This window comes from Leptinotarsa decemlineata, unplaced genomic scaffold (genome assembly GCF_025532065.1).
Source record: "Leptinotarsa decemlineata unplaced genomic scaffold, Ldec_3_MD MMD2_P_RNA_scaffold_8, whole genome shotgun sequence".
NCBI classification, from domain to species: Eukaryota; Metazoa; Arthropoda; class Insecta; order Coleoptera; family Chrysomelidae; genus Leptinotarsa; species Leptinotarsa decemlineata.
In genome coordinates this window covers 1,959,732-1,984,122 of record NW_027412535.1, presented here as the reverse complement: position 1 = coordinate 1,984,122, position 24,391 = coordinate 1,959,732, and the positions used below count along the sequence as shown (strand labels likewise).

General features: G+C 38.0%; 1 protein-coding gene across 2 annotated transcripts in view; it reads left to right on the top strand.

The window, feature by feature from the left end:
- The window catches only part of Fmr1 (synaptic functional regulator FMR1), a 238,509-nt gene that overhangs the window by 53,302 nt on the left and 160,816 nt on the right, over positions 1-24,391 (top strand). For both annotated transcript variants that reach the window (XM_074170313.1, XM_074170312.1), the window contains exons 4-5: positions 10,197-10,360; positions 10,415-10,651. In XM_074170313.1, coding sequence (XP_074026414.1) covers positions 10,197-10,360; positions 10,415-10,651 — 401 coding nt within the window. The remainder of the gene's footprint in view (positions 1-10,196; positions 10,361-10,414; positions 10,652-24,391) is intronic.

Genomic DNA, 24,391 nt, shown 5'->3' with positions numbered 1-24,391 from the left:
TTTGTGGGCTAGTCCCCGTTTGGTTAGGAAGGTAATACCTCGGGATTGTTGATATTTTGGTCGGTGGGTAGTATTGTAACCTGATAAGCTGGGAGGATTTTTTGTTAGGGAATCGGTGATGCAGAGGATTTGGTTTTTTTTTGTGTGTTAGGAGAGTTTTGATGTGTTGTCTTTTTCTAGTAAGCCCCTGGGCGTTTGTTGTTCCGCGGATTAAACGCCCATTCTCCCGTACCGCTGTACAATCAGACATTTAAGTCCGCTACCAGCTCAGTGAACGTGTAGTCCACCTTGTTGCCACTAGCCGTGGCGAAGAGGGAATGCCCTAGAATGGTTTTACAGAGTTCGGTAGCTAAAGATAGAATTTCAGTTCTCACGGCAGGAATGAGGTTCAGGAGGAGGGTTGTTTGTATTTTTATAACAGCTTCGATTTGTTGTGTTACTGGGGTTACTGCTTTAGGGGTTTGAACTTTAATGGGGCCACTTCTTTAGGGTTTTCAAGGGTTATAACCCTTTTGGGGCACTTGAGACAGAAGGCGGGATGGTCGCCTTCACAGTTCGGACACTTGGGAGTGGCCGTTTCTGTACATTTGGTAGAGGGATGGGCCTCGCCATATTGCGGGTATTTGATTTTGTGTGTGGGACATTCAGCAGCTAAATGTCCCGTGTTACTGGAAATATTGCAGTATTTGGGTATTGGAGGAAGCGGGTTGATATACGAGGCCTCGCACTCGTGGGTTCTTCCATAAATATTGACACCGTGTGTCAAGCAACGGTTATACTGTTCTTTGTTGGCCGTAATGATTCGTATGAGAGTGGTCGGTTTACTGGTTTTTTTGGAGGTTATCCTCCAGATTTTTAGGACTTGAAGTTTGGCGGCTTCTAGACCTGATTTCATCTGTAGTGAAATCAAGGTGGACGCCCTTGATAACAAAGGATAGGTTAGGTTCTTTCGGAGGTGATGGTTGGACGTAGGTCGATGACATTAAATGATGTGTGACCAGTACGGTCACGAAGAAGCTTTTGAAGAGTTTCAGCGGATTTTGAGTTGTTGGAGGTTTTGAGGAGAGCAGTTCGGTTAAAGTTAGCCTTGAGTTCAGTAATCTGTCTACGGAGAAATTCCGTGGATTTTAATAGGTTAAAGAGGGCCCTTTGACTTGCCAGATCGTCAGGGATTTCTCTTATATTGAAGATATTTAGGAGTTTGGGAAGTGGAACGTAAGTTGAGGTAAGCGGGGGGTCTTGGTAATCTCGTGCTCGGGAGAGGAGCCAGAGAAAGACGGGAAAGGATTTGTGAAAGGAATTTGGGTTCTTTTTTGTTGGCTAGTTTGTCTCGCTATTGTAAATAAGGAGATATACGACCTTAAATTTGTTGTTTTCTTCGTTGGTGTTTTATCATGGGTTTGGCAGCACCTCCGGGTGCTACCTCTGACATTTCACTGGAACCTTCGCCTTTTGGATTAGGCTCTGTTGCCTCTATCAGAAGAGTTTGATTATAATAATCAGGGACTCCTCCTTCGGGATCAGGTACACTCACTTCACTTTAACTTTGCGCACAGGTCTTCGCTGGTCGATAGTTGACACTATAATGCTTAAATCATGTAAAACCATATGCTGATCTAATGGTTGGAACACAGTGACAACCAGTACAAATGATTAAAAGTGGGTTGAAAATATCAAATTTCTTTTGACATCCCACCTTTCCAAAGACAGGTTCTTCAGCCGCTAACAATCCCACCTAACCAATTGAATTTTTGTTATAGTATTTCCAATACCAATTGGAACAGCACAGAGAAGGGATTCCCGCCTCGACATAGGCGTCGGCATATCATTTTTCAGTGGTAGTTTTTCAGTTACTTATTCTTACAATCATAGCAATTGATCACCCCATGAAAAAGTTATCTCAACTGAATTTTTCCACCATGGGTAATTCTGAAAAACTTCGAAATTTAAGGTAGTTGATTTCCGAGTCGAAAACTCTAAAATACAATGAAAACACAAATAATCGCACCGAATTCTCGTCAAACATATATTTACAAAATAATAGAGGCCAACAAAATTGCTAGAAAAATCAAAATTCTTCTTCGCTATAGTCGGATGAGGTGGAATCATCATCGGGTTGAATAACGATCGGATTTATGGAACTTTGCACATAATATGTGTTCTCTTCTTTTATAACGTGGGCCATACAGTTCTTCCACACATCACTATTACCTACTTCATTCACCATTCGCCTTATATTGTCAAGCACTACAGCATTCAAAGTCGGTGACTGATTACATTTCCGCAAGCTTTCTTTCATTGTGGCCCAAACCATTTCAATTGGATTGAACACACGTAAGAGAATATGACCACGTGTTTCACACATCGAATCAATAATATACTTTTTTTTGAAATTACGTTGTTTTATGGTCGCGAGTAATACCTTTTTCGTTGGAATCTTTTCTGGTATTTCCATGTCATAATTTCGCATAAAATCAACAATATCTGCTTTCTTTGTGTTATTGTTCTGTATTTTAGTCAATAACCGAGAATGATACGAAGCGTTATCCATAACAATAACAGAGTTTGGAGGAATATTTGAGAGAAGCTGCTCACTGAACCAGGTTTCGAATAAAGCCGCAGTCATATCTTCGTGGTAATCAGTAGACGAATCTTTTATATTTTTGGCATACAGAAGCAAAGCGTTAGGTACGAAACCACTTTCATTCCCGGTATGCAAAATTATAACACGTTTTCACCTTGAAGAAGGTGTGTTCAAAGCACAATACTTGGTTTCGTCTACCCAGCCATATTTGACAACATCATGGGTGTCAAACCAAGTTTTGTCGAGGCAGATTATATGTCTGCTGAATTCTCGGTAGCATTTCATTCGTCTCAAATATTATTGTCGAAGTTGAATAGTGCGTGTCGATTCCATTATGACTATCCGATTGTTCAATTTTTTATATTTGAAACCACAAGACAATAAGACACCTCGTAGAGTTTCTAAAGATTTGTAATTGTAATCAGGATATTCGAGTAATTTATACCAAATCATTTCCAAGGTTGGTACTTCATTTTTTTTGTATATACCATACATTGTTCGCCGAATCACATCTTTTGTAGCACCATCAACGTTTGCGAATTTTTTATTCCTTTGTTTTCGTTTCATTGCATGGTCAATGACATCCCCTATTTTATTGACTCGAAGAACTGTCGAACGAAATAGTTTCGTTAACTCGCATATTCTATTCACAATAGCATTCTGTGAAGTGTGGCAGTTCAATTACCCTAACACCAAACTGATAATTTTGCACTCGACGCGCGTTTCGCTAACAAGGTTAGCGTCTTCAGGAGAAGCAAATTGATACTGAATCTAAAGACAAGGGTTAGCCGTTTATATACCTAAAGTTTTTTGGTCTGATGTGGACTTTGTTAAACGATGATTATCCTAATTGATTTTTCGGTAATTAACTAGTGGAACCACTACCTGCAAATTAATTTGTCAACAATAGAATTAAAAGCGGACAAAAATCTTTAGGTATATAAACACTAAACCTTGTCTTTAGATTCAGTATCAATTTGCTTCTCCTGAAGATGCTAACATTGTTAGCGAAACGCGCGTCGAGTGCAAAAATATCAGTTTGGTGTTAGGATAATTGATCTCTCGAAAAAGTTTTCAAAAATCGGTTTGCAAAACCACTCACTACCTCACCTAACCCCACGAACACACGGCACTGATAAAGAAATATTGTGAAACGGCCAAATAATTAGTATTCAGCCAGTCCAGCTAGCCGAGCCTTTATTCCTCAACTACATTTGATAGCACGTTTACTAACTATCTGGGCGACTACGGGCCACAGGCCAAAAATTTTTATGACTGTACCAGGGACGCTTTGAACATAAAAGCACTGGTAGTATATACATTTGCCGGGCAGTGATTATGAACACCTTTCGCAGTGCTTTTATTTTTATTGCCGTTCCAATTGGGAATGGATAGACTATACGAAATTTTAAACATTAAAATTGGAGCCATTTAGCCAGTAGACAAATATAAAAAATTGTTCGGTTATTTTAAAGGTTTTAGATTTTTCTAGTGGTAGCTATAGATTAATTTTGGATCTCAAACAACTAAACACTTTTATAACGGCTCCTGATTTCAAACTAAAAGATACGCGAACTGTGAAAATTCAGTCAGAATATTATTTTTTGGCATTAATAAATTTGACAGACGCATATTTTCAACTTCGATTTATCAGTAAATATAAAATTATTCACGATTTCAATTCGAAAACAAATTTTTGAGTTTTAGTGCTCCTGTTTTGGTTTATCCATATCACCTTATGTACTTTCGAAAATCTTAAAGCCGGTCCTACGTTTTCTCAGGAATCGAAATTTTATATCAGTGGCCTATTTGGACGATAGGGATGAATGTTTGGAAAATATCCACCTCAGGAAAAAATTGGATTTATCATCAATAAAGAAAAAAGTTGTCTCAAACCTACCCAAACAATTACCCTTTTGGGCTTCACTTTCGGTACAGCCATGATGGAAATGAGACGTACTGCCGAAAAGAAGTAAAAAATTAAAGAAAATATGCTATGAGCCTGAGTCAAACTCGAAACAAAACTATTTGATTGGCACCTATATTTGATTTTGAGGGCAAATCAGGGAGATTATGATAGTGTGAAGGAATTTTCCAGTTGAACGACGACTTCGAATGGTGAATAAATCATATTGAGAAAGCAAAATAGAACCTGAATTTTTCATAGTATAATATGCACATTTCTACAGATGTCTCTGAAAGTGGGTGTGGAGCAAGTTATAATAACAAAGAAGCTAAAGGATTGTAGAACCCAGGGGATACCAGATTGCATATTAATGTTCTGAACTCGAAAGCAGCCTTTTATGGGTTCGAAACGTTTGACAAGCATTCCTCAAACTATCACATGTTGGGCGTGAAATATCGGATAGGCTGTTCATATGTCAAGAAGTTCAAGGCAACCATTTCGAGCATCTTCTGAACTAATCTCAAGCTTATTACCTCATATCATGTAGTTAAATGTCAATGTATTCAGGCAATTATTAAAAGTTCCGCCATTTTGTAGTAGTTGAAGATATTGACTAGGGTTGTGAAGAATTTGTCAGGAGCTTTAAAAAGATGTTTTTTTTTTTTCTCAGATGGCGCCCAATCGCCATCTATTCATTATCCATGCATTAATTTCATTATCCCAAATTTCAATTTTTTGAGTTGACCCGTTCAAAAAATAAAAGGGCGGAAGACATTAAAGAAAAGCACTGTATAGGTGATGTAATTTCTTCGGTGTTAGTGACCTGGTGGATCTTCGAACTTCTTCTAAAGTTGCCAGAAGTGGTTCGACATTTACTTTTGGAATATAGTCATTGTCATCAGCATTTTTCATCTCATAATAATAATAATAGGTCTTTATTCCCATAATGATACAATAAATAAACGGGAAAGGCTGAAGATCAGTTGGTTGCACCAAAAGATGCAACCTCTGTTTTTCATCTTGGGCTAAGATCATCTTGGTTGATAGAAAACCCCCCCACTGAATCCATTGATACTTCGTTTTGTTCAGATTCCTCCCTCATTTCAGGACTACCTGTTATAGGAACTTTATTATTTTTTTCAGAATGTTCCATCATCACCACATTTCTAATCATGATAACTGAACTACTTTTGTGGTTGAAAATTCTACAACATTTTACTGACTCACCATGACCCATCAAAATGCATTTTTCAGTCTGTCAAACTTCCTTCTTTTTTTGGCACGTAAATCATAACAGTTGAATCAAATAATTTCAAATTGCTCGAATTTGGATTGACACCTGTTTGAACTTCAAAAGGGGTTTTGTTGTCACAAGATCCAGATACAATAGATCGATTTCTGAGATATGTGATCGTATTTACAGCTTCAGCCCAAATTTTATTTTGTAGCTTTGCATCATATAGTATACATCTTGCCTTTTCCACTATGGTTCTATTCATTATCTCACTCATACCATTTTGTTCAGGAATGTACGGGTTCGTATATTGGTGAACAATGCCACTCTTTTTCAAAAATTAATCAAAGTATAGGCTACAGAATTCTAATTTTAATTCTCACATTTTGCTGTGTTCCTACCATACTTTGAATTTCTTGAAGTAACAACCAAATACTTCGTCCTTAGATTTCATAAAATATACAAAACACATTTTACTAAAATCTTCTTCATTGAGTAGAAAACATTTCGAGCCTCCAATGGAAGTTATTTCCATAGGTCCACAAACTTCTGCATGTTCTACTACAAGCAATTCTTTTGCCCCAGTACCAACATGTTTGAAAGTTAATCTTGACTGTTTCCCTTCGCAGCAAACTATACAATATTTTCGCTCAATTTTTCCTTTGCAGACTAATCCATCAACTGCACCATTAGTCATTTTTTTGGATCACCAAAATTAATATGCCCCAGCTTTCTGTGCCATAAATTTTTAGTTGCCAAATAACATTTTCTTATTTTATCAGACTAATCAATGTTTAATCAATAAACATTATCAATTAATTTAGCTGAGTCGACTAACTGACGAAAGGTTGGAGGTGAGCTGAGCAAAACAAGACATTTTTTACTATAATGTCGTGACTCCGTTTTCCAACTTTCGTCTTTCAACTTTCGTCTTTCAAACTTTCACTTGAAAATGCAACATGGTAAACATTTGTTTGGAGGTGGTTGACAATGTTTTGTGGTGTATTTTATCAGTTCGGACTTCCATTGTCTAATATAATATAAATTGATTTGAAATACCTGAAAAAAAAATAAAAAGATTAACCGTAAATAACAATTTTATCCAACAAAAAACTGAAATTACAAAGAAATAACATACAAGCAACAACAACAAAAATTGAAATAATAATAAAAGCTGAAAATTAAAAAATATTATTAACAAAAAATTAAAAACTAAAATTAAAAGATTCCAAACCAAGTTACGTCACGACGATTCGATTGTTAGTATCCACAATCGTCATCGAGTGATAATTGAACTTATTCCTCCGAGATCTGACTATTTATAGCTCATTCGAGTGCTTTCACCTATCCCCTGTTCCCTCTCTCCGCTTCATTGGTTTTAGCGGGAGATGACCGTTTGGCGGAAGTTGGTCGTTTTTCGCTTGATTAGAGGTTTCCATATGTTACGAATATCTACGCTAGCTTGACTAAATGCGTTGTTGGACAATGCGGCTTCTTTGAATTTTCTCAAACAGTGTTCCTCTTTGTGGATGATTTCAGCTTGAGCCCACTTGATGTTATGTTGATGAGTCCAAACATGCTCTGCTATTCCGGATTTGCTGGTTCCTCCTCGCTGTGTGTGTTTCTTGTGCTCAGCAATGCGAACTGTCCGATGACAGTCATCGGAAAGCAAGCCATAATGGTTAAACCTCTGAAGAAGCTAGCCACTCGCGCCAGCGAAACGTCAGGAAGAAATTCCAAAAATCCACGGCTCTCAAACTCGAAAAACAATGACACTGAAAACCTCAGCCGCGAAAGTCTAAACCATTTTGTTCAAATTAATTTTTTTTTTCTTCCTTTGGAAGTTTCCCACATTTTTGTATAAATATGAAGAAATAGAAAAAAATCTTTCATTCTCAAAAACTAAACTCTCTCAGAAATACACCCCTTTCAATAAAAAAAAGAGTTTTGTATACCTATGTAAGGAGGTCAAAAATTATCGAGGCCAAAGAAGCACTTTGAAAGAATCTACATAAAAAAAAATGTTGATATTTTTGTAGATCTTTGCAATGATGCAAAGTGAAATGATTTACATCATTCCAACCCATTGAGTAGGTTTCATGAAACTCTCTCGAATAATTTTAATACTGCGTTCCCTATTAGCAAAATTAAAAAGCCATGGATCACAAAGGGCATTTAGGTATCAGCAGAAAATTTACGATCCCTATATTTAATTCGAAAATATTTAGACAACAATGAAGGCTTCAACTCCCTATATAATAGGTACAAAAACTTTTATAGAATAACTATAAGGACTGCAAAACAACTTCATTATATGAAAAAATTGGAAAGGTCTGCAACAAACAAAAAAAAAGCTGGGCAATCATCAATGACCTCAGGGGAAAAAGAATATCGCTCCTACGAAAACTGACCTAAAATCTGATTGTATTAACAAATATTACTGCACTGTGGCACATAATTCATCCAAAGATATAAAATCCAATATTAATCCCTTGACTATTCTTAAAGACAAATCAGTTTCAGAGACATTTTTTTTTCATGCCTACAAATGTTATGGAAATTAGAAAAATTCTTAAAGAAATTAAAAATTCAAACTCAGCTGGTTGGGATGACATAAGCATAAAAGTATTTACCAAGTTGCCCAACTCCGCTATCACAGCCTTGGTGGAAGCTATAAACACAAGCTTCATAACGGGTGTATTTCCGGCATGCATAAAAACAGCCATTGTTATTCCTTTGCACAAAAGAGGCGACACTAACAATCCTGTCAACTTTAGGTCTATTTCTATGCCACCTACCCTTGCAATCTAGGAAAAATCGTTAAACTAAGAATTATGATGTTTGTAAATAAGCATAATATTATTGTTAGCAGTCAGTTTGGGTTTCAGAGTTTGAAAAATACGGAAGATGCTATGTTTCATCTACTGAGAAACGTTTATCTCAATTTAAATAATCGTGAAATAGCAGCGGCAGTTTTTTGCAATCTTTCAAAAGCTTTCGATTGCTTGGATCATGAAATTTCTGTTGCAAAAACTAGAAGTGTATGGCTTTAGAGATATATCTTTGAAATGGTTCCACAAGGATCGGTTCTAGGCCCAATTATCTTCTTGTTATATATTAACGACCTAGCCCGAATTAATATAACCGCAGTAATAACCCAATTCGTTGATGACACTACATTATTTTGGCATTGCAAGAATGAAAGGGAACTGCATGATTTGATCAGCATGGATATTATAAAAATAAAAGTCTGGTGTGATGCTAATCTCTTGTCATTTAATATCTCAATAACTAGCATCATCACCCTCAAGTGCTCTACACTAGATATATACCTGGGTACTTAATTAATAAAAAACAAAATGTCAGCAAAATTTATGAGATTACAAATTGATAAAAATTTGGATTTTGAAGGTCACATAAATAACCTATGTAAAAAAATTTCATCAGGATGCTTTGCAGTCAGAGTATCAGCAAATGAATTGTGCACTAATATGGCAAAAAATGTGTACTTTGCTCTCATCGATTTCCATCTGAGATACGGTACGGTATATATATGTTTGTACTACAAAAAAGATGAGTTAGAAATATGTGTAGAGTTAGATTCAGGGATTCCTGTCGACCTTTATTCAGAAAGCATAAAATTTTGACCTTGCCTTCCATACTTCTATTGGAACTGTTATGTCTGATGCAAAAAAAATTCAGGACGAAATTTTCATTTCACCACGACGAAATACCAGAAATAAGCTCAATATAGGTTTACCGATTCCATTATCATAAAAAATTGAGAGGTCTTTCATATATAATTAAAAAAAAAATGTTTAACCATTTGTCAATTGAGATCAAAGGCATAACATGTACCACTAAATTTAGAAAGTCTGTAAAATAGCTTCTGATTTCAAAGGCCTTTTATTCTTTAGACGAATTCTATTCAGACAGAAATTTAAATTATATAAATAATTAATTTTAATTATTGTGTTTCAGTACCTAGTGGTATTTAAAATATGTGACTTTTTTAACTTTTTGTTTGATGTTTACATTTTAGCTTTGAACTGTATAGTTGAAAGTTGATACTTACTTTTATTTTCTATGCATTCACTTTTATAGTTTTAATATTCTTATACTTATATTTATGTGTTGCATGAGAATATTCATTATTATTATTATTTATTTCAATATGTAGCATATACATTATTACTTTCTGACTACTTTTTCACCCCAAAATTCTGAAATCACCAAATGTTCAAATATTACTTTTAATTTGAATAATTTATATTCTTTAAAATAATAACACTTTGACAATGATATTTCATCTTGGACAATATCCTTTAAGTGGTGTATCTTATATTTCTTAGAATATTAACACTTTGTCAATGAGATTTCATCTTCGACAATAAAGTACATTTTGATTTGAATCGATGATTTGATATACCATTCATTGAGAATAACAAGTTAATTGCAATTATTCATTATAGATGATGAAAGGAGACTTTTACGTATTAGAATATGTAGGATGGGACACAACATATACAGAGATAGTTAGCAATGATCGACTTCGAATCAAAAACAGTAATCCACCAATAGAAAGAAATATGTTTCACAAATTCGAAATAGAAGTTCCCGAAGAGGTCCGTGAATAGTAAGTAATTAAAAAAAAAATTATAAGTTATTTCATTCTGTTTTCTGTATTCAGTGCGAAGATAGAGAACGCACATAAGGAATTTCAAAAAGCTATAGGGGCTGGATATATTACCTACAATGCAGAAAAATGTGTTCTTGTAGTAATATCCAGGTGTGAATCAAGTCGTAGACGTGCCTCCTTACTACAGGATATGCATTTCAGAAATCTTTCACAAAAAGTGCTCTTATTAAAACGAACAGAAGAGGCAGCCCGTCAACTAGAAAGTACCAAACTGGCTACTATAGGAGGGTAAGTACTTTAATTGTGGATAGATTTCTTTTGCCAATATTTCCTTTAGGTACTCGTTATCCCGTTTATTTTTAATTACAGTTATTACATAATTAAGTTGTGATCAAATGCACCTCAGAGAGTTAAGGTCAAGAAAACGGAGAACGCACTTGTATACGTTATGATACATTAATGGAACAAATTCATTTTTTAATTGATTGCACAATCGAAATATGAATACTGCCAAAAATTAATGCATTTTCTTTAACATTAGATAGACTCAGGTGGCTTCATGTCAAATAGCATAGAGGGTAGGTCAAAAAATATTAAATTCGTTCATTTCGAAAAAATTAACAAAATGTTGCGTTCTACTCAAGATGAATTTTATAAGCATAGAACAAGAATGTAGAAATATTGAAACACTTCAATGATATCTTTATATTTGTTCGGTTGTCTAGGTTGTGCGACAGTTTTGGCTTAAGCACATTTATTTCCCTAAGATGTCTTTGAAGTATTCTCTTAGGAATTTGAAATGAAAATTTTGTACTTTAATCGTTTTTTTATATGCACGTCATAAGTAATGTATCTGCTTTTGTTTAAACAAATTACAACTTCAAAAGTCACTGTCATCTTGTAGTATAAAATAATTATATTTCTTCAGTTTGAGCTAATGAAGACAAAATTTGAAGTAAAAAACTAATTAATAACAGTTCAACTTTGTGAACCTCAATATATTATGCTGATGATTTCTATTCTGGCCTTTTTTTGAATAAACTTATACCAATGTCATCTTAGAGATGCCAAAGAAAAACGTCAAAACAAAAGAAGATTTTAAAAAAATTGAAATTTCCAGTCAAGATCTGAGACGTGCCTATGTATCAAATAGTGACTATAACTCAAGCAATTATGAATGTTCTCAAATAAATTATGTTTCCATCAATACTACTACTAATAATCCAGTCAGTTATATAGATGACATTAAACCCGTGTTTGATTTTTTTTAAAGCAAATAATATTTCGAAAAAACAGTTCATTGAATCTTTTCAAACAGAAATTTCACCAAGAAAAATAATTGAAGATAAAGAAGGGATCATTCAGGAAAACGAAAAATTTATATGGAGATTTTGAAAGCAGATTTCACTTCACTGAAAAAATCAGATTGTAGTTTATATTCGGAAATAATCGAAAGTAAGTCAAAACCAAATAAGAAAAATAGTTCGGGTATAATCGTTCATCAAAAAAAATTCCAACTTCAAAAACTATAGAAAAAGATCTTACTATAGAAAAAGATGTAGAAGTGAGAGGAAAACCAAAACTCTGAAAATGGAAATCGACAATCGATAATAAATTGAAACCGATTCACCAGTCATCATCATCATCAAAATGAATAAATCTCTGAAGAGGCCAGTTCCAAACTACGACGGCCGTCAGACCCGAATGAAGATAGTAACATTTTGAATATTACCATTTCTGTACAGAGGAAAATATACAAAATCCTCAATAACATTGACTGCTTCTGAAATCAGGAAACTAGACTCAATATTAAGTTGCCAACAATTAAATCATTCTTTGGCTCACACGAAGATCGGTCAGGGTTTTTGATAGTTTCAGTTCTCTAAATCATTCAAGTAAGAAATTCAGTTTCATGGTGCATTTCATCAGTTCAGACTTCCATTGTCTAGTATAATATAAATAGATGTGAAATCCCTGAAAGAATCTGTAAAAAGTTGAAAAGATTAGCTGAAAAACAATTTCATTAAGCAAAAACTAAAATTACAATGAAATAACATACAAGCAACAACCAAAAAAAAACAAAAAGTGAACTATCAACACGAGGTAGTTGGTCGTGTTCCGCTTGATTAGATGTTTCCATATGTTACGTATATCTATGCTAGCTTGGCTAAATTCGTTGTTGGACAACATATATACGGCTTTTCTCCTAAACCAGTGTTCCTCTTTGTGGATGATTTCAGCCTGAGCCCACTTGATGTTATGTTGATGAGTCCAAACATGCTCTGCTATTCCGGATATGCTGGTTTCTCCTAGCTGTGCTCGGCAATGCGAACTTTTATATGGCCTCTTAGTTTCACCGATGTATGATTCTCCGCACTCGCAGGGTATCTGGAAATCGTAGTCCGCGTTTGGTGGCCTGGTTTTCGTGAGACTGCTACGGATAGTGTTCCCAGATTTGAAGCAGGTTCTGATGTTATACTTAGACCCAATTCTTCTTATCCTTTCCGACAATTCTCTGATGTGGGGAAGTACAAGTACAGGTTGTGGCGTCTTCTCTTCCTTGTGGAGCTCTTGCTGTCTTCTAGCTAAAGCCTGTTCCACCATCACTTCGGAGAATAACCATTCTGTTGAAGGTCATTTTTGATAATGCCTAGTTCATTTTCGAGACCGTCCTTTGTATTTCAGAGCCCGAAAGCACGGCTTAATCTAGTAGTCTAGTATAAAACTGATGTCAACTGGAAACCAAATCAAACCGAAGGTCAAAATTTACACAATGGTTGAAAAAATAAAAAAAATAGAGTGTCATATTCAGATAATCATCCACTGTTTCTTTGTAAAAAATGCTTGGATTTGCCAGTGAACGATCGGGAGTAGTGGTTAAACGGTCAAATTCACAATTCATAGCTTAAGGCTGCTGCACAGCAAAATTCAGTGGCAAACCAGACTTTTTCTTTTCTTCGTTTTGTCTTTTGGGTTGCCCGGCACTTGTTGAAGAGTATGAGTAGTTTTTAAAGCCACTTTCATATACATTTTTTCTAATTATGAATATGGCTCGTTCACTTCAGAACATGTTGGGCAACACGAAAGACAAGTCGGAGAAAAAAGAAAAGTAAGACCAGAGAAGTCCAGTGTTGCTCAACATATCATAGAGAATGGCTACAGAATAAGCGAGGAATGCTTGAAACTGTTGAGACCGGTACACGACAAGTTTTAGATACCTTCAAAAGTTTAGAAATCGAAAAATATAGAATGATATCTATGAACGATAAGGTCCATTCCTTATTGATAGGGGAACTGGCGCCTGTTTCACTGTGACCTTTGCAGATCTATTGTGATGCTCCCATTCCTATTAGCTTATTGTTTGCACTAGTACATAGTTAGGAGTAGAAAAAAAGTAAAGATTAGATATCAGTCTGGTAGTAAATAACAATAGGACAATAACAAAATACTAGGAATTATTGATTATGCAAGGTAATAATTCATGTAGATGAATATGAAAACACTAACATAGCTTGTAAGGACCAGTTTTAGTCATCTTAGGTAAAGATTGGGTATTAGTCAGGTATTAAGTAATGATAAGACATTAGATTAGATTGATATGGGGCTTCTGTGCTGAACAGCCACTACACTGCGATCTTTGCAGGTCTATTGTGTGTGCCCTCATGTATGCTAGAATTCCTTGTCTAGGCCCGTCCTTGTAACTAGACTCCATAGGTCAGACCTCGAGTTCCCCATATCTGTTTAAATCTGTTTAAAATATATTGAGAGGGTTGTGGTTTTTCCTCCCCTAATGTTGCAAACCTTATCCTTGACAGACCTTCGCAATAGCATAGTATGTGTACGGAGGTTTCCTCATCCTCTTGGCAAAGCCTGCATAGGGCTGTGTCTGCCAGTCTGATATTGTTCATGTGTTTGTTGAGTCTACAGTGTCCCGTCAATAGCCCGACCAGAACTCTAGTTGATCGCCTATTCAGACTTAGTAGGTACTCCGTGAATTTTGGCGATGGCTATTTAATGAACTCTTTGGCCTGTCTCATACCTGGCGCCTTATTCCACCATTTTTGAGATTGTTTTTCCTTCCAGTTGTTGTTACAAGTTTTTCGCAAGTTTCGCGCTTTTGCTGTACCATAAAAGGGTTCTGGGCCAATGGGGGAGCATTGTGCTCCTTCTCGTGCTAGTGAATCAGCCTCTTCGTTGCCCTTGTATCCTGTGTGGCCTGGTACCCATACTAATGACAGTCTGTTTTGACTACCTAGTTTTTGTAGCTTTTCTAGGCAGTTCCAGACCAGTTTGGAATTGACCTGCATGGAGCTAATTGCTTTTATAGCTGCTTGGCTATCAGAGTATATTGCAAGAGTATTTTCCTTAAACTCTTGCCTTAGTAACTCTTCTGCGCAGTGACGCATTGGTGCCGTTTCTGCCTGGAATATCGTCACTTTTTTACCTAAGCTTAGTGAGACCTTTGTCTTTGGTTAAGTTATATAGATTCCTGCTCCTACACCTTCTTCAGTTTTTGAGCCGTCTGTGTAACAGGCAATCTCTGCATTTATTGGAGGTCTTTCCATCCATGCCTTTCTGCCTGTTATAATTGTTTTGAAGTTTTTTCCGAAGCTATCTGGGGAAGCATCTCATCCGATGGCATTCCCATTATGAGGTCGTAACTCTTTGATTAGCTCGTTGTACCTCTTATCGTGCAGCATGCTTATAGGCACTTATGCTTATAGGCATTTGCCCTCTGGTCAGTCTACTGATGACTGACCTGGCTTCCCCTTGAATATATAGATGTAGTGGCGTTAGGTTCAGCAAGACTTCTAATGCGGCTGTTGGGGTGGTTCTCATAGCTCCCGTGGCAGCCAGGCAAGCTTGCCTTTGAATGCCACTTAGCCTTCGAATCGCCCCAGCCTGCTGAGTCTTTGGCCACCATACCACGAAGCCATATGATATCATGGGTAAGATAACCCTGGTATATAGCCATATGGTAATTTTTGGTTGTAAACCCCAATTTTTTCCGCACATCCTACACAAGTTGAAGGCTATCATGCTTTTTTGGATTATTTTTTGTAGGTGTTGATTCCATGTCAACTTGTGGTCAAAAATGACTCTTGTGCAATTGGAATTTCTACCTGTGCAGTACTGGTGGCTTCAGCCCTCTAAGTACTTTCTTTTTTGTAAAGACTACTAGTGTAGTTTTGAGAGGGTTTACTGTTATTTCCTCCTCCTGGTACCGTTTATTTATTATGTTTAGAGCCGTTTGTGTGTGCTCCGAGACAGTTCTTGCGAATTTGCCTCTTGCGATAATCACGAGGTCATCGGCATATCCTAAACAATGCATGCCTTTGGATTTAAGCCTCATTTTTAGTTCGTCCACTAAGGTAGCCCACAGTAGGGACGATAATACCCCTCCTTGTGGACACCCCTTGCCAGCTCTAGCTGTGACTGTGGTTTCGCCAATAGATGATATGATTACTCTTGTTTCCAGACTGGCATTTATCCTCTTACACAGGAGGGTTAGAACCCCTTTTCTATCTAGAGCTTTGGTGATGGACTCTGTAGATGCGTTATTAAAGGCACCCTCGATGTCGATGAATGTTGCAATGGATATCTCCTTATCCTCTAAGGATTTTGTTAGTAGCCTGTTGAGATCATTTAATGCCAGATCTGTTGACTTACCTGGCTGGTACGCATATTGGCGTTCGTTGAGAGGGTTTATTGATAATACCTCATCTCTTATGTATTTATCTATCAGTCTTTCCAGTGTTCTGAGCAGGAAAAACACTAGACTAATTGGTCGGTATGACTTGGGCGTCATATCGTTTACCTTCCCTATCTTGGGTATGTAGATGACTCTGCCTTTTTGTCACTCATTTGGTATGTATCTCATGGCTATGCAAGCCTTATATATTCTACATAAGTATGGAATCAGTGATTCCTGCCCCTTTTGAAGTAGGATGGGATATATTCCGTTCTCTCGAGATTTATATGGCTGCAATTTACTTATAGCCCACCTAATTCTATTTGGCCTTGTTATCTCAGTAGCTAGTCTTCAGTCCGAGGCATTCGGCCTATTCGGCTTGCTTTGCGGACAGAACCACTGGGCCTTTTAGAATTGTTGTGGCCGGAAAGTGTGCCTTGATGAGCATTCTCCAAATGTTGTTGTGTGGGTATCATCGTCCTAACCTAACCTACCTGGTTTATAGTACCCTCCTCATCTAGCACTTTGTGGGTTCTCGAACAAGTGTGGGTATTCATTACCTCTTCACAAAATTTCCTCTACGATTGCCTCTTAACCTTTATTATACTGTATGAGTGTAGTCTTGTATTCCGCCCAGTCTTGTTGATTTTAGCTTTGTTAAATAGCTTCCGCACTTCCTTTCTGAGGATTTCTAACTGTTTGTTCCACCAGACTGTTTTGTTGAACTGTTGCCTTGTTTTCTCCGGGCAGTTCGCCTCGCCTTGCTTACTTTTTTCACTGCCCTTTCAAGGCTTTTATCGTTCTCTATTTCAATCACCTCCCCTTCGAGAGCCTCGTTGGGTGACAATGTGTATCCTCTCCAGTTTGTTTCTCTAGGGTTTCGATAAGTGATTGATGTTCGGGGGGGGGGTGACTAGGTCAAACCATAGACAGATTGTCTATGGTCGGAGCATGAAAGCTCCTCTGACACATGCCGATTGTCTATATTGTCACATGCTTTTTCCGAAGAAAGTGTGATATCTAGTACCTCTTTCTTCGCTGCGGTGACAAATGTTGGTTTGTTACCTACGTTGGCTATTAATAACCTTTTTGTTAGTATGAAATCTAGTAATGACTCACCTCTTGTGTTGATGTCCGTGCTTCCCCATAATATATGGGGTGCATTTGCATCGCATCCTATGATGAGTTGGAGGTTTTCTCTGGCCGCGTATGCGTGCGGTGGTGGACAGATCTCCTCGCCTAGAAGATATGCTGAGCTTACTAACAAGGTTCCTCCAGCCTTCCTCTGTTGGCGTGGTCAGGATAGCTGTAACAATATCAGCGGTGCAGAGCACCGGGATTAGTGTGCAGTTTACCCTATTACTATATACGATACAAGCGCGAGGTTTTTTGCACCTTCTTTGTATAGTACCTTGTTGTAGTTGGTTTTTAAGCCTGAAACCCTGCCTCTATGTACCCAGGGTTCTTGCAGGAGGGCCACGTCCAGTCCGTCCTTGTCGAATCTCCTACAAACAACAGCGCTTGCCGCCTTGACGTGGTGGAGGTTCACCTGCTCCGAGGCTTCTCCCATCTCCATGGGAATACCCGTCTCATTTGCTGCTTGCCTCTTGAGAAGGCTCGTTCCTGATGGGTCTACTGTTTTTTCTTCGTGTATCTCTGCGATCCCCGGGAAGGTTATTTGACCTCTTCCCAGCTTGTGCTTTGTTTTGGGCTGTGTCTCCACTTAACCCGGAACTTTATTCTTCCTAGGTTATAATAGCAAGACATCTCAACTTTCTGTAGCTCCTCAAAGGATTCACTGTCCATCGAGAACGCCCAAGTTTTGCCATTGTCCGATGGAGTTTTACCCCACACCGTCCACAGATCTGTGTTGAGCCCGTGATTTGCGACTTTTAGTCTTCGCAGAATAACTCCTTCTTGCCTTGGTTTCTTCCTCAGCTGGCTTTGTTGTGGCGGTGTGCTGCTGCTGGAGCGAGAGCGTTTTGTGGATGTGCTTATTCCAGCCTCTTCCATGCTTTTTCCAGCCTCTTTCGTGCCTTTCTTAGCCTCTTTTCCTGCCTTCTTCTTGGTAACCGGCCTTGTGGCCTTTTTCGGTTGCTGATTTTTCAGAAAGTTTTCTCTTATGACGAGCCTCTTAGCGACTATGTAGTCGAGTCCACTTTCTAAGTGTTTTTTGAGCCTCATTCTCGAAGCTCCGCCTAGATGAGCAGTTTTAACTTCTTCATCCGATAGTAGTTCTACCTCCTCTAGGGAGGATACAAGAACCTTGTGTTTATGTGCTTGCTTGGGGGCCTTAGCACCAAGCCCTTGGTTTTTATGTGTGTTTGGGCGTGATCGCCTCTGTATCTTTTTTTACTTTTTTTGAATCCATATGAATTCCACGAGTAGCTAGGGAAACTTAGTCCGTCGCGACAAAGCCCGCATGCCGCGGTAAGGTCTTAAATACTCTGAGATGCGACCTGGTGTCTCAGAGGTACCGTTTTCGACAGCTCACCCTGCTGCCATTCAGTCCTCAGCACGGTAACTCACACCTTGACTTGGGGGATTTTGTCAACTTGCCTTGTTTAGATCCGTTGTGTTCGGTTCACAGCCCCTCTCTCTGCCAAAGCATTGAGAGTACACTGCTATGCAAGGCCACCTCGTGCAGGGTGCTATTCTTCATAGCGTACAACGGTCTTAGGATAAGCGTCCTCGAGGGGCTGGTCTGACCTCCTCGGCTATTCCCCTGGAGTCGGTGACCTATTGCCTGACTCCTCGAACCTATGATAAGACATTAACAAAATACTAGGAATTATTTAATTGATTAAAGGTAATGATTCATGTAGGTTCATATAGCTGATAAGGAATAGTTTTAGTCGTCTCTTGATGATACTAACTTGGTTAGCGAAACGCGCGTCTAGAGACAGCACTTTTTTCTAGTGAGGGAACAGTGACTTCAATACATTCATTTCATGCCAGAGATAACAAAATGTTTCGCTGATGTTTAGAAATTGAAACTATGTGAAGAAGTCCTTTTGTTTTGTCAGAAAATATCTTTGGTGGATAAACTTTTGCTGCTTGGTTTGGGTATTATTCTCGTGATGAGCTCACTGCTTGTTTCCAAATGAATGTACTGAATCACAACAACTATCCTAGCTTGTAAGATCAAAGTGTTGGTTGAAATTCCAAAAAACTATCCGACTCGGAAGTATCGAAATGTTGATGAATATTCAACCGAATTATATTCGTGTATATGCTGAATGTTGTAGTAAAAAACTTGTAAGTACTAACAACTTTATTGCGATCAAAGACAACAGTATGCACGAAGATTATATAATATGTCTTGCTAAATGTACAAAATTTAACTGAGAATACATTTCCATTCCACTATCATTTGAACGTTTGCTGGAGTTGGTGATAAGTGGACTTACCTGACACATCCATAACTGGTCTTTCTTAATGTCATTATAGTCACCGGAGAAAGTTTCTACGAACATCTGTCAAATTAGAGGCTGCAGAATGCTCATTTGTAGATCAACCTCAAGAATTGCTGCCTCTTCCAGGAAAAGGTGAATTTCTTGAAGAACGTTGTATCCTCAAAAGGAGTTGAAACAGATCCAGATAAAATGCATTACAAGAATGACCAACACCTAATAGCAAGCACGACGTAAGAAGTTTCCTTGGGCTCTTCAGCTATTACCGGAGTTTCCTGAAGGATTTTGGAAAAATCGCTAGACTGCTGCATATTTTGACTGAAAGAACCTCCTTGGTTTGATCACCAGACTGCTTGTTTATAATCAGTATGGATGCATCTCAACATCGCATAGTGGCAGCACTCTCTCAGGTACAAAAAGGAGTTATCATTAGATATTTCAGTAAGTCCCTGGGGGACATCCGAAAGGAATTATTGCGCCACTTCAGTAGAAAAAATAGCCAGGTGCCTCGAAAAGTAAAAATTTACGATTTTAAAATTCGACATCGGAAAAGAAAGAGGCACGGAAATGCAGATAGCCTCTCAAGAAGACAATTCCTGACATTCAAATACCCAGGATACCTAGTTACTAGGAGAACTTTCTACCAGACGTGACAGATAGCAGACAGACACTCCTTTGTGGACAGCTCTGATAGGGAGATGAGCTTTCTTACTTCCCACTGCTTCAAGTTCCCTCTGAACCTTAGGGTAGCTACCTCAGGGTCCCTTGTCCTCTGAAGTTCAGTTAAGAGTGTTGTATTGTCAGCGTAGTAGTGAAATAAAGTTGAGTTTAATTGAACAGTGTGGTCAACTATTGTCGAACCCACGTAGTAAATGTAGCAGTATTTTGTATGTAAGATGCCTTTAATGAAATATGTTATGGAACCGTTTACTTTGTTAACTACTATGTATTGAGAAAATTAACATACATGTTCATTGTTCAAACGATTCCACTTACCATTTAGCCTTAACAGATTTTCATTTTGAACACGAATTAGGGCCCTATCATTTTCTTGCAATTTGATCAGTATTTCATTAGCTGTTTCAGGAGTTCTACTTATTTTTATCAGGGAATGATATTTGAATATTAAAGCACCAGTAATAAAATGGAAGTTCTTTGAAATGAGCCGCATGCGACGTGAATATTTTTTCAGAGAAAATGTAGTAGTCTTGAAAAGACAATTTCTTTATTTTACTACCCTTCAGTAGTCATCATCATACTGTTTTGGTTAGCCCCAAGAATAGTAAATTGTTTTTGGTGCGATGGAAAGAAACTTGGCTTATAATATCAAATACAAAGATTTTCAAATGTGTCGCCGTGTTGAAACCAGTTCGTCATTCCATTTAAATCATTCTACTATTATTTCTGATTTGGATGCCCTTTTTTGTAGAATCAAAGCTGTCCATAAAGGAGTATCTGCCGTAACTCCTTTCCGATGTTGAATTTCGAAATCGTAAGTTTGTAACTTTTCGATCCACTTGGCTATTTGTCCATCTGGGGTTTTGAATTTGAAAAGCCACCGAAGTGTTGAGTAGCCTGACCTGATCGAGAATTTACGGCCATATAAAAAGGGGTGGTATTGATCCACCGCTTTGATCACTTCGAGGAGTTATCTTCTGATGACGCAGTAATTTCTTTCGGACATTCCCAGGGATTTACTAAAATAGCTGATGACGACTTCTTTTTTTACTTATACCTGAGAAAGTACTGCTCCTATTCCATGTTGGGATGCATCCGTGTCCAGTATAAAGAAGCCTTTCTCCTTTATCATGGAAATCGAATACCTGGGGGCTTGGGATGCAGCAGCCAATGTACCCTTCCTTACACTGGCTGAATTTAGTTTTCTGAACCCCGCCGTTCTAATTCGGGTGATCCCGAACGCCAGTCTCTTCTTTCGTTGGATGTTGAACGAGATCGACAGTCTCGTAAATGTCCTTCTCTGCTCGACCGTCTTGCCTTAAATGTCCTTCTCTGCTCGACCATGAGTCGATCTGTTCCTTCGTCTTCCTTTTCATTGATGGCCCTCACTAGAACTTTTCGTTGTTGTCGAGAAGCATTTTTGGCAGCTTCAAATTATAGAGCATAAATGATGGCTTCATTCAATTTTTTATGACGTGCCATCCTCAGCGACTGCTGCAGCTCTGCATCACGAACCCCGTAGATGAAACTATGGCCACTAATCCAGTGGGTGAAGTTATTAGGTGCTTCTGAGTAGGCGAGTCTTACCAATCATTCGACTTCGGCCCTAAACTCCTGCAGACTTTCTGATGGACCTTGAGTTCTCACCTTCAGCTGAGCTTGTTTTATTTGTTGCAGGTGGTCACTACCATACCTGATCTTCAAAGCTGATACGACTGCTTCATAATCCTTCTGCTTATTCACTGGGATATTTTGAAAGATTTCGGAGGCCTATGGGAGCATCTCGTCGTAATCGACACTCCTTGTTTTCCACTTCCGACACCAAATGTTACGTTTTCCCCGTGGGTTACCAGTAATTGACTTCACTGAACATCAAACATTCGCGAACTGGGCGCGCTCCTAGCCACGTCACAATTGATTTATGGCTACCAGTGGCGGTCGGCGTTATTTTCTTTAGAGCATGATTTACAATATGTATTGAAATATGATGTATCAATAAAATGATAATAATACTAAAAGAACTCAAGAACGGCTGGACCAATTTTTGTGATATTTGTGTTTTTGGATTTGTCTTCGTGGGAGATCGGATAATATGTATTAAAATATTCTATTTCATCGAGGATAATAATAATAATAATAATCAAACTCAAGAACGGCTGAATCAATTTTTATCATTTTTGTGTTTTTGGATTTGTTTTCATCGGGAATAGAATAATAAGTATTGTAGTATGATATATTATCAATGAAAATAATAATAGTAATAAATGAACTCCAGAACAGAATGATTTTTGTGTTTTTGGATTTGTGTCTTCGCTGTGAATAGGATAATAAGTATTGAAAAATGTAATTGCATTAATAAAAACAAAAATAATAATAAAAGAACTCAAGAAGGGATGGACCAATTAGTAGATGAACAAACTTGTTTCGAGCTCAAAACCCCATGTATTTTCATATGGAGCTAAACTTTGTGCAATTTTTGGTTCAAACAGGAGTGGGGGAACCGTGTGACGTCATCGACTCACGATGGAACGAGTATCGTAGCGATTCAAGCATGGAACTCGGCCCCCTTGGTACTTCGCCTCACCTATCAGCCCCCTTGGTGCTCACCCCTCGGCTCCCTTGGGACTCCGCATCACCGCTCAGGCCTCCTTGTCACGTGATTTTAATTAAAAAAAGTTTATAGTTATGAGATTCGAACCTGGATCGTCCGCGCGGTAGACATCGTCCTTAGCCTCTACATCAACGTAAGATATTGAAAGTAACTGCGAATGTTGGGTATTTATAGCGTTAGTTTGGTTGGGACCGAAACTGACTCATTCATTATACTTGACAGCATTTTTTTTTATTTCCGTAGAATGTAATCATCATTATCATGTTGAAGATTTAATATTTCATATAAAGATGTGTATGTGTGTGTAAGAGCGAGAGACGCGTGTGACGTAATCGATGCAAAGAGAGATGGAGATGGTTTTACCGGTTGCTAGCGCAAGCAGGTGTTGCCGGTTGTACAATAAATCATTGTTTATGGGACAATGTAACATTTCCGGATACTTAGATTTGGGAAATAATTAATATTCCATCTAAAGATGTGTATGAGCGAGAGACACGTGTGAGGTAATCGAGGCAAAGAGAGATGGAGATGGTATCGAGGTTTTACGCTGCCAGCATGGCAGGTTCGGCGTTGCCGGATGTAAAATGTATCGTTGTTTATGGGGCTATGTAGCGTAGCCGGTTTGAAAATGAAGGGTTAGGAATACAACTGTGTACGGTATGTCTCAAAATACATCATTTAAAGAAAAAAACATGGCGTCGAAATGTACAGGGTGCGTCAAAAAAACCATTTAAGAAAAAACATGTCAGTTTAACAGAAGTCTAGCATTCCAACATGCCAAAAGGGCACTAATTCTCGTATCTTTGTTGACCAAGTTAGCATCATCAGGAGAAAGAGGAGATCCAAAAGTGTCGAGAGGTTAAGTATTCGACAATGACATTTCAAAATACGTTGTTTTGCATACGTTTCGAAGGAAAACGATGTTCTGTACGTTTTCAACCGTTTTTCGTGCGTTTACGGCCGTTTTTCGTGCGCCCGTTTTGCGTGTGTTTCGGCCGTTTTCCGTGCGTTTTCGATCGTTTTTCGTGCGTTTTCGATTGTTTTTCGTGCGTTTTCGATCGTTTTCGTGCGCTTTCGATCGTTTTTCGTGCGTTTTCGACCATTTTGCATACCTTTTCTATTTTTGTTGAGGGTATCATAAGGCGGTGAGGTTAGATAAAAAAAAGAAATGATTTTGAATAGAAATTTATTATACATTTTTATTATGGTAATATATCACAAAGCCATTTGTATAAAATATCTACCTTTCGGAGACTGCAATTGTAGTTGGTTCGCTTGTGAATGTGATGCATACAGGGTGAGACACCTTCGTTGTTGTCGAATGTGGGAACCATCCATGTTGTATTGTCATAGCCCTCCAAATTCACAACGCGTGTAGGTATATTCAACTCGTGAAATTTTTCAGTTAGAAAGTCGTGTTTTTGATGTCCTCACACATAAATGACATCGACACCTTGTAGATTTTCCGTGAGGATGGCATCCAATTGATTATATTCCACAAAGCCAGAGGAATACCTCAATCCGTGAATGTTTCGCTCCAAGTAACAGGCGGTACGGCGATCTTCTTTATTCAAACAGGAAAATGGTGTGTTTGGCAGCAGTAAAAAGTTACTACACTGAATTCCAATCCTAAT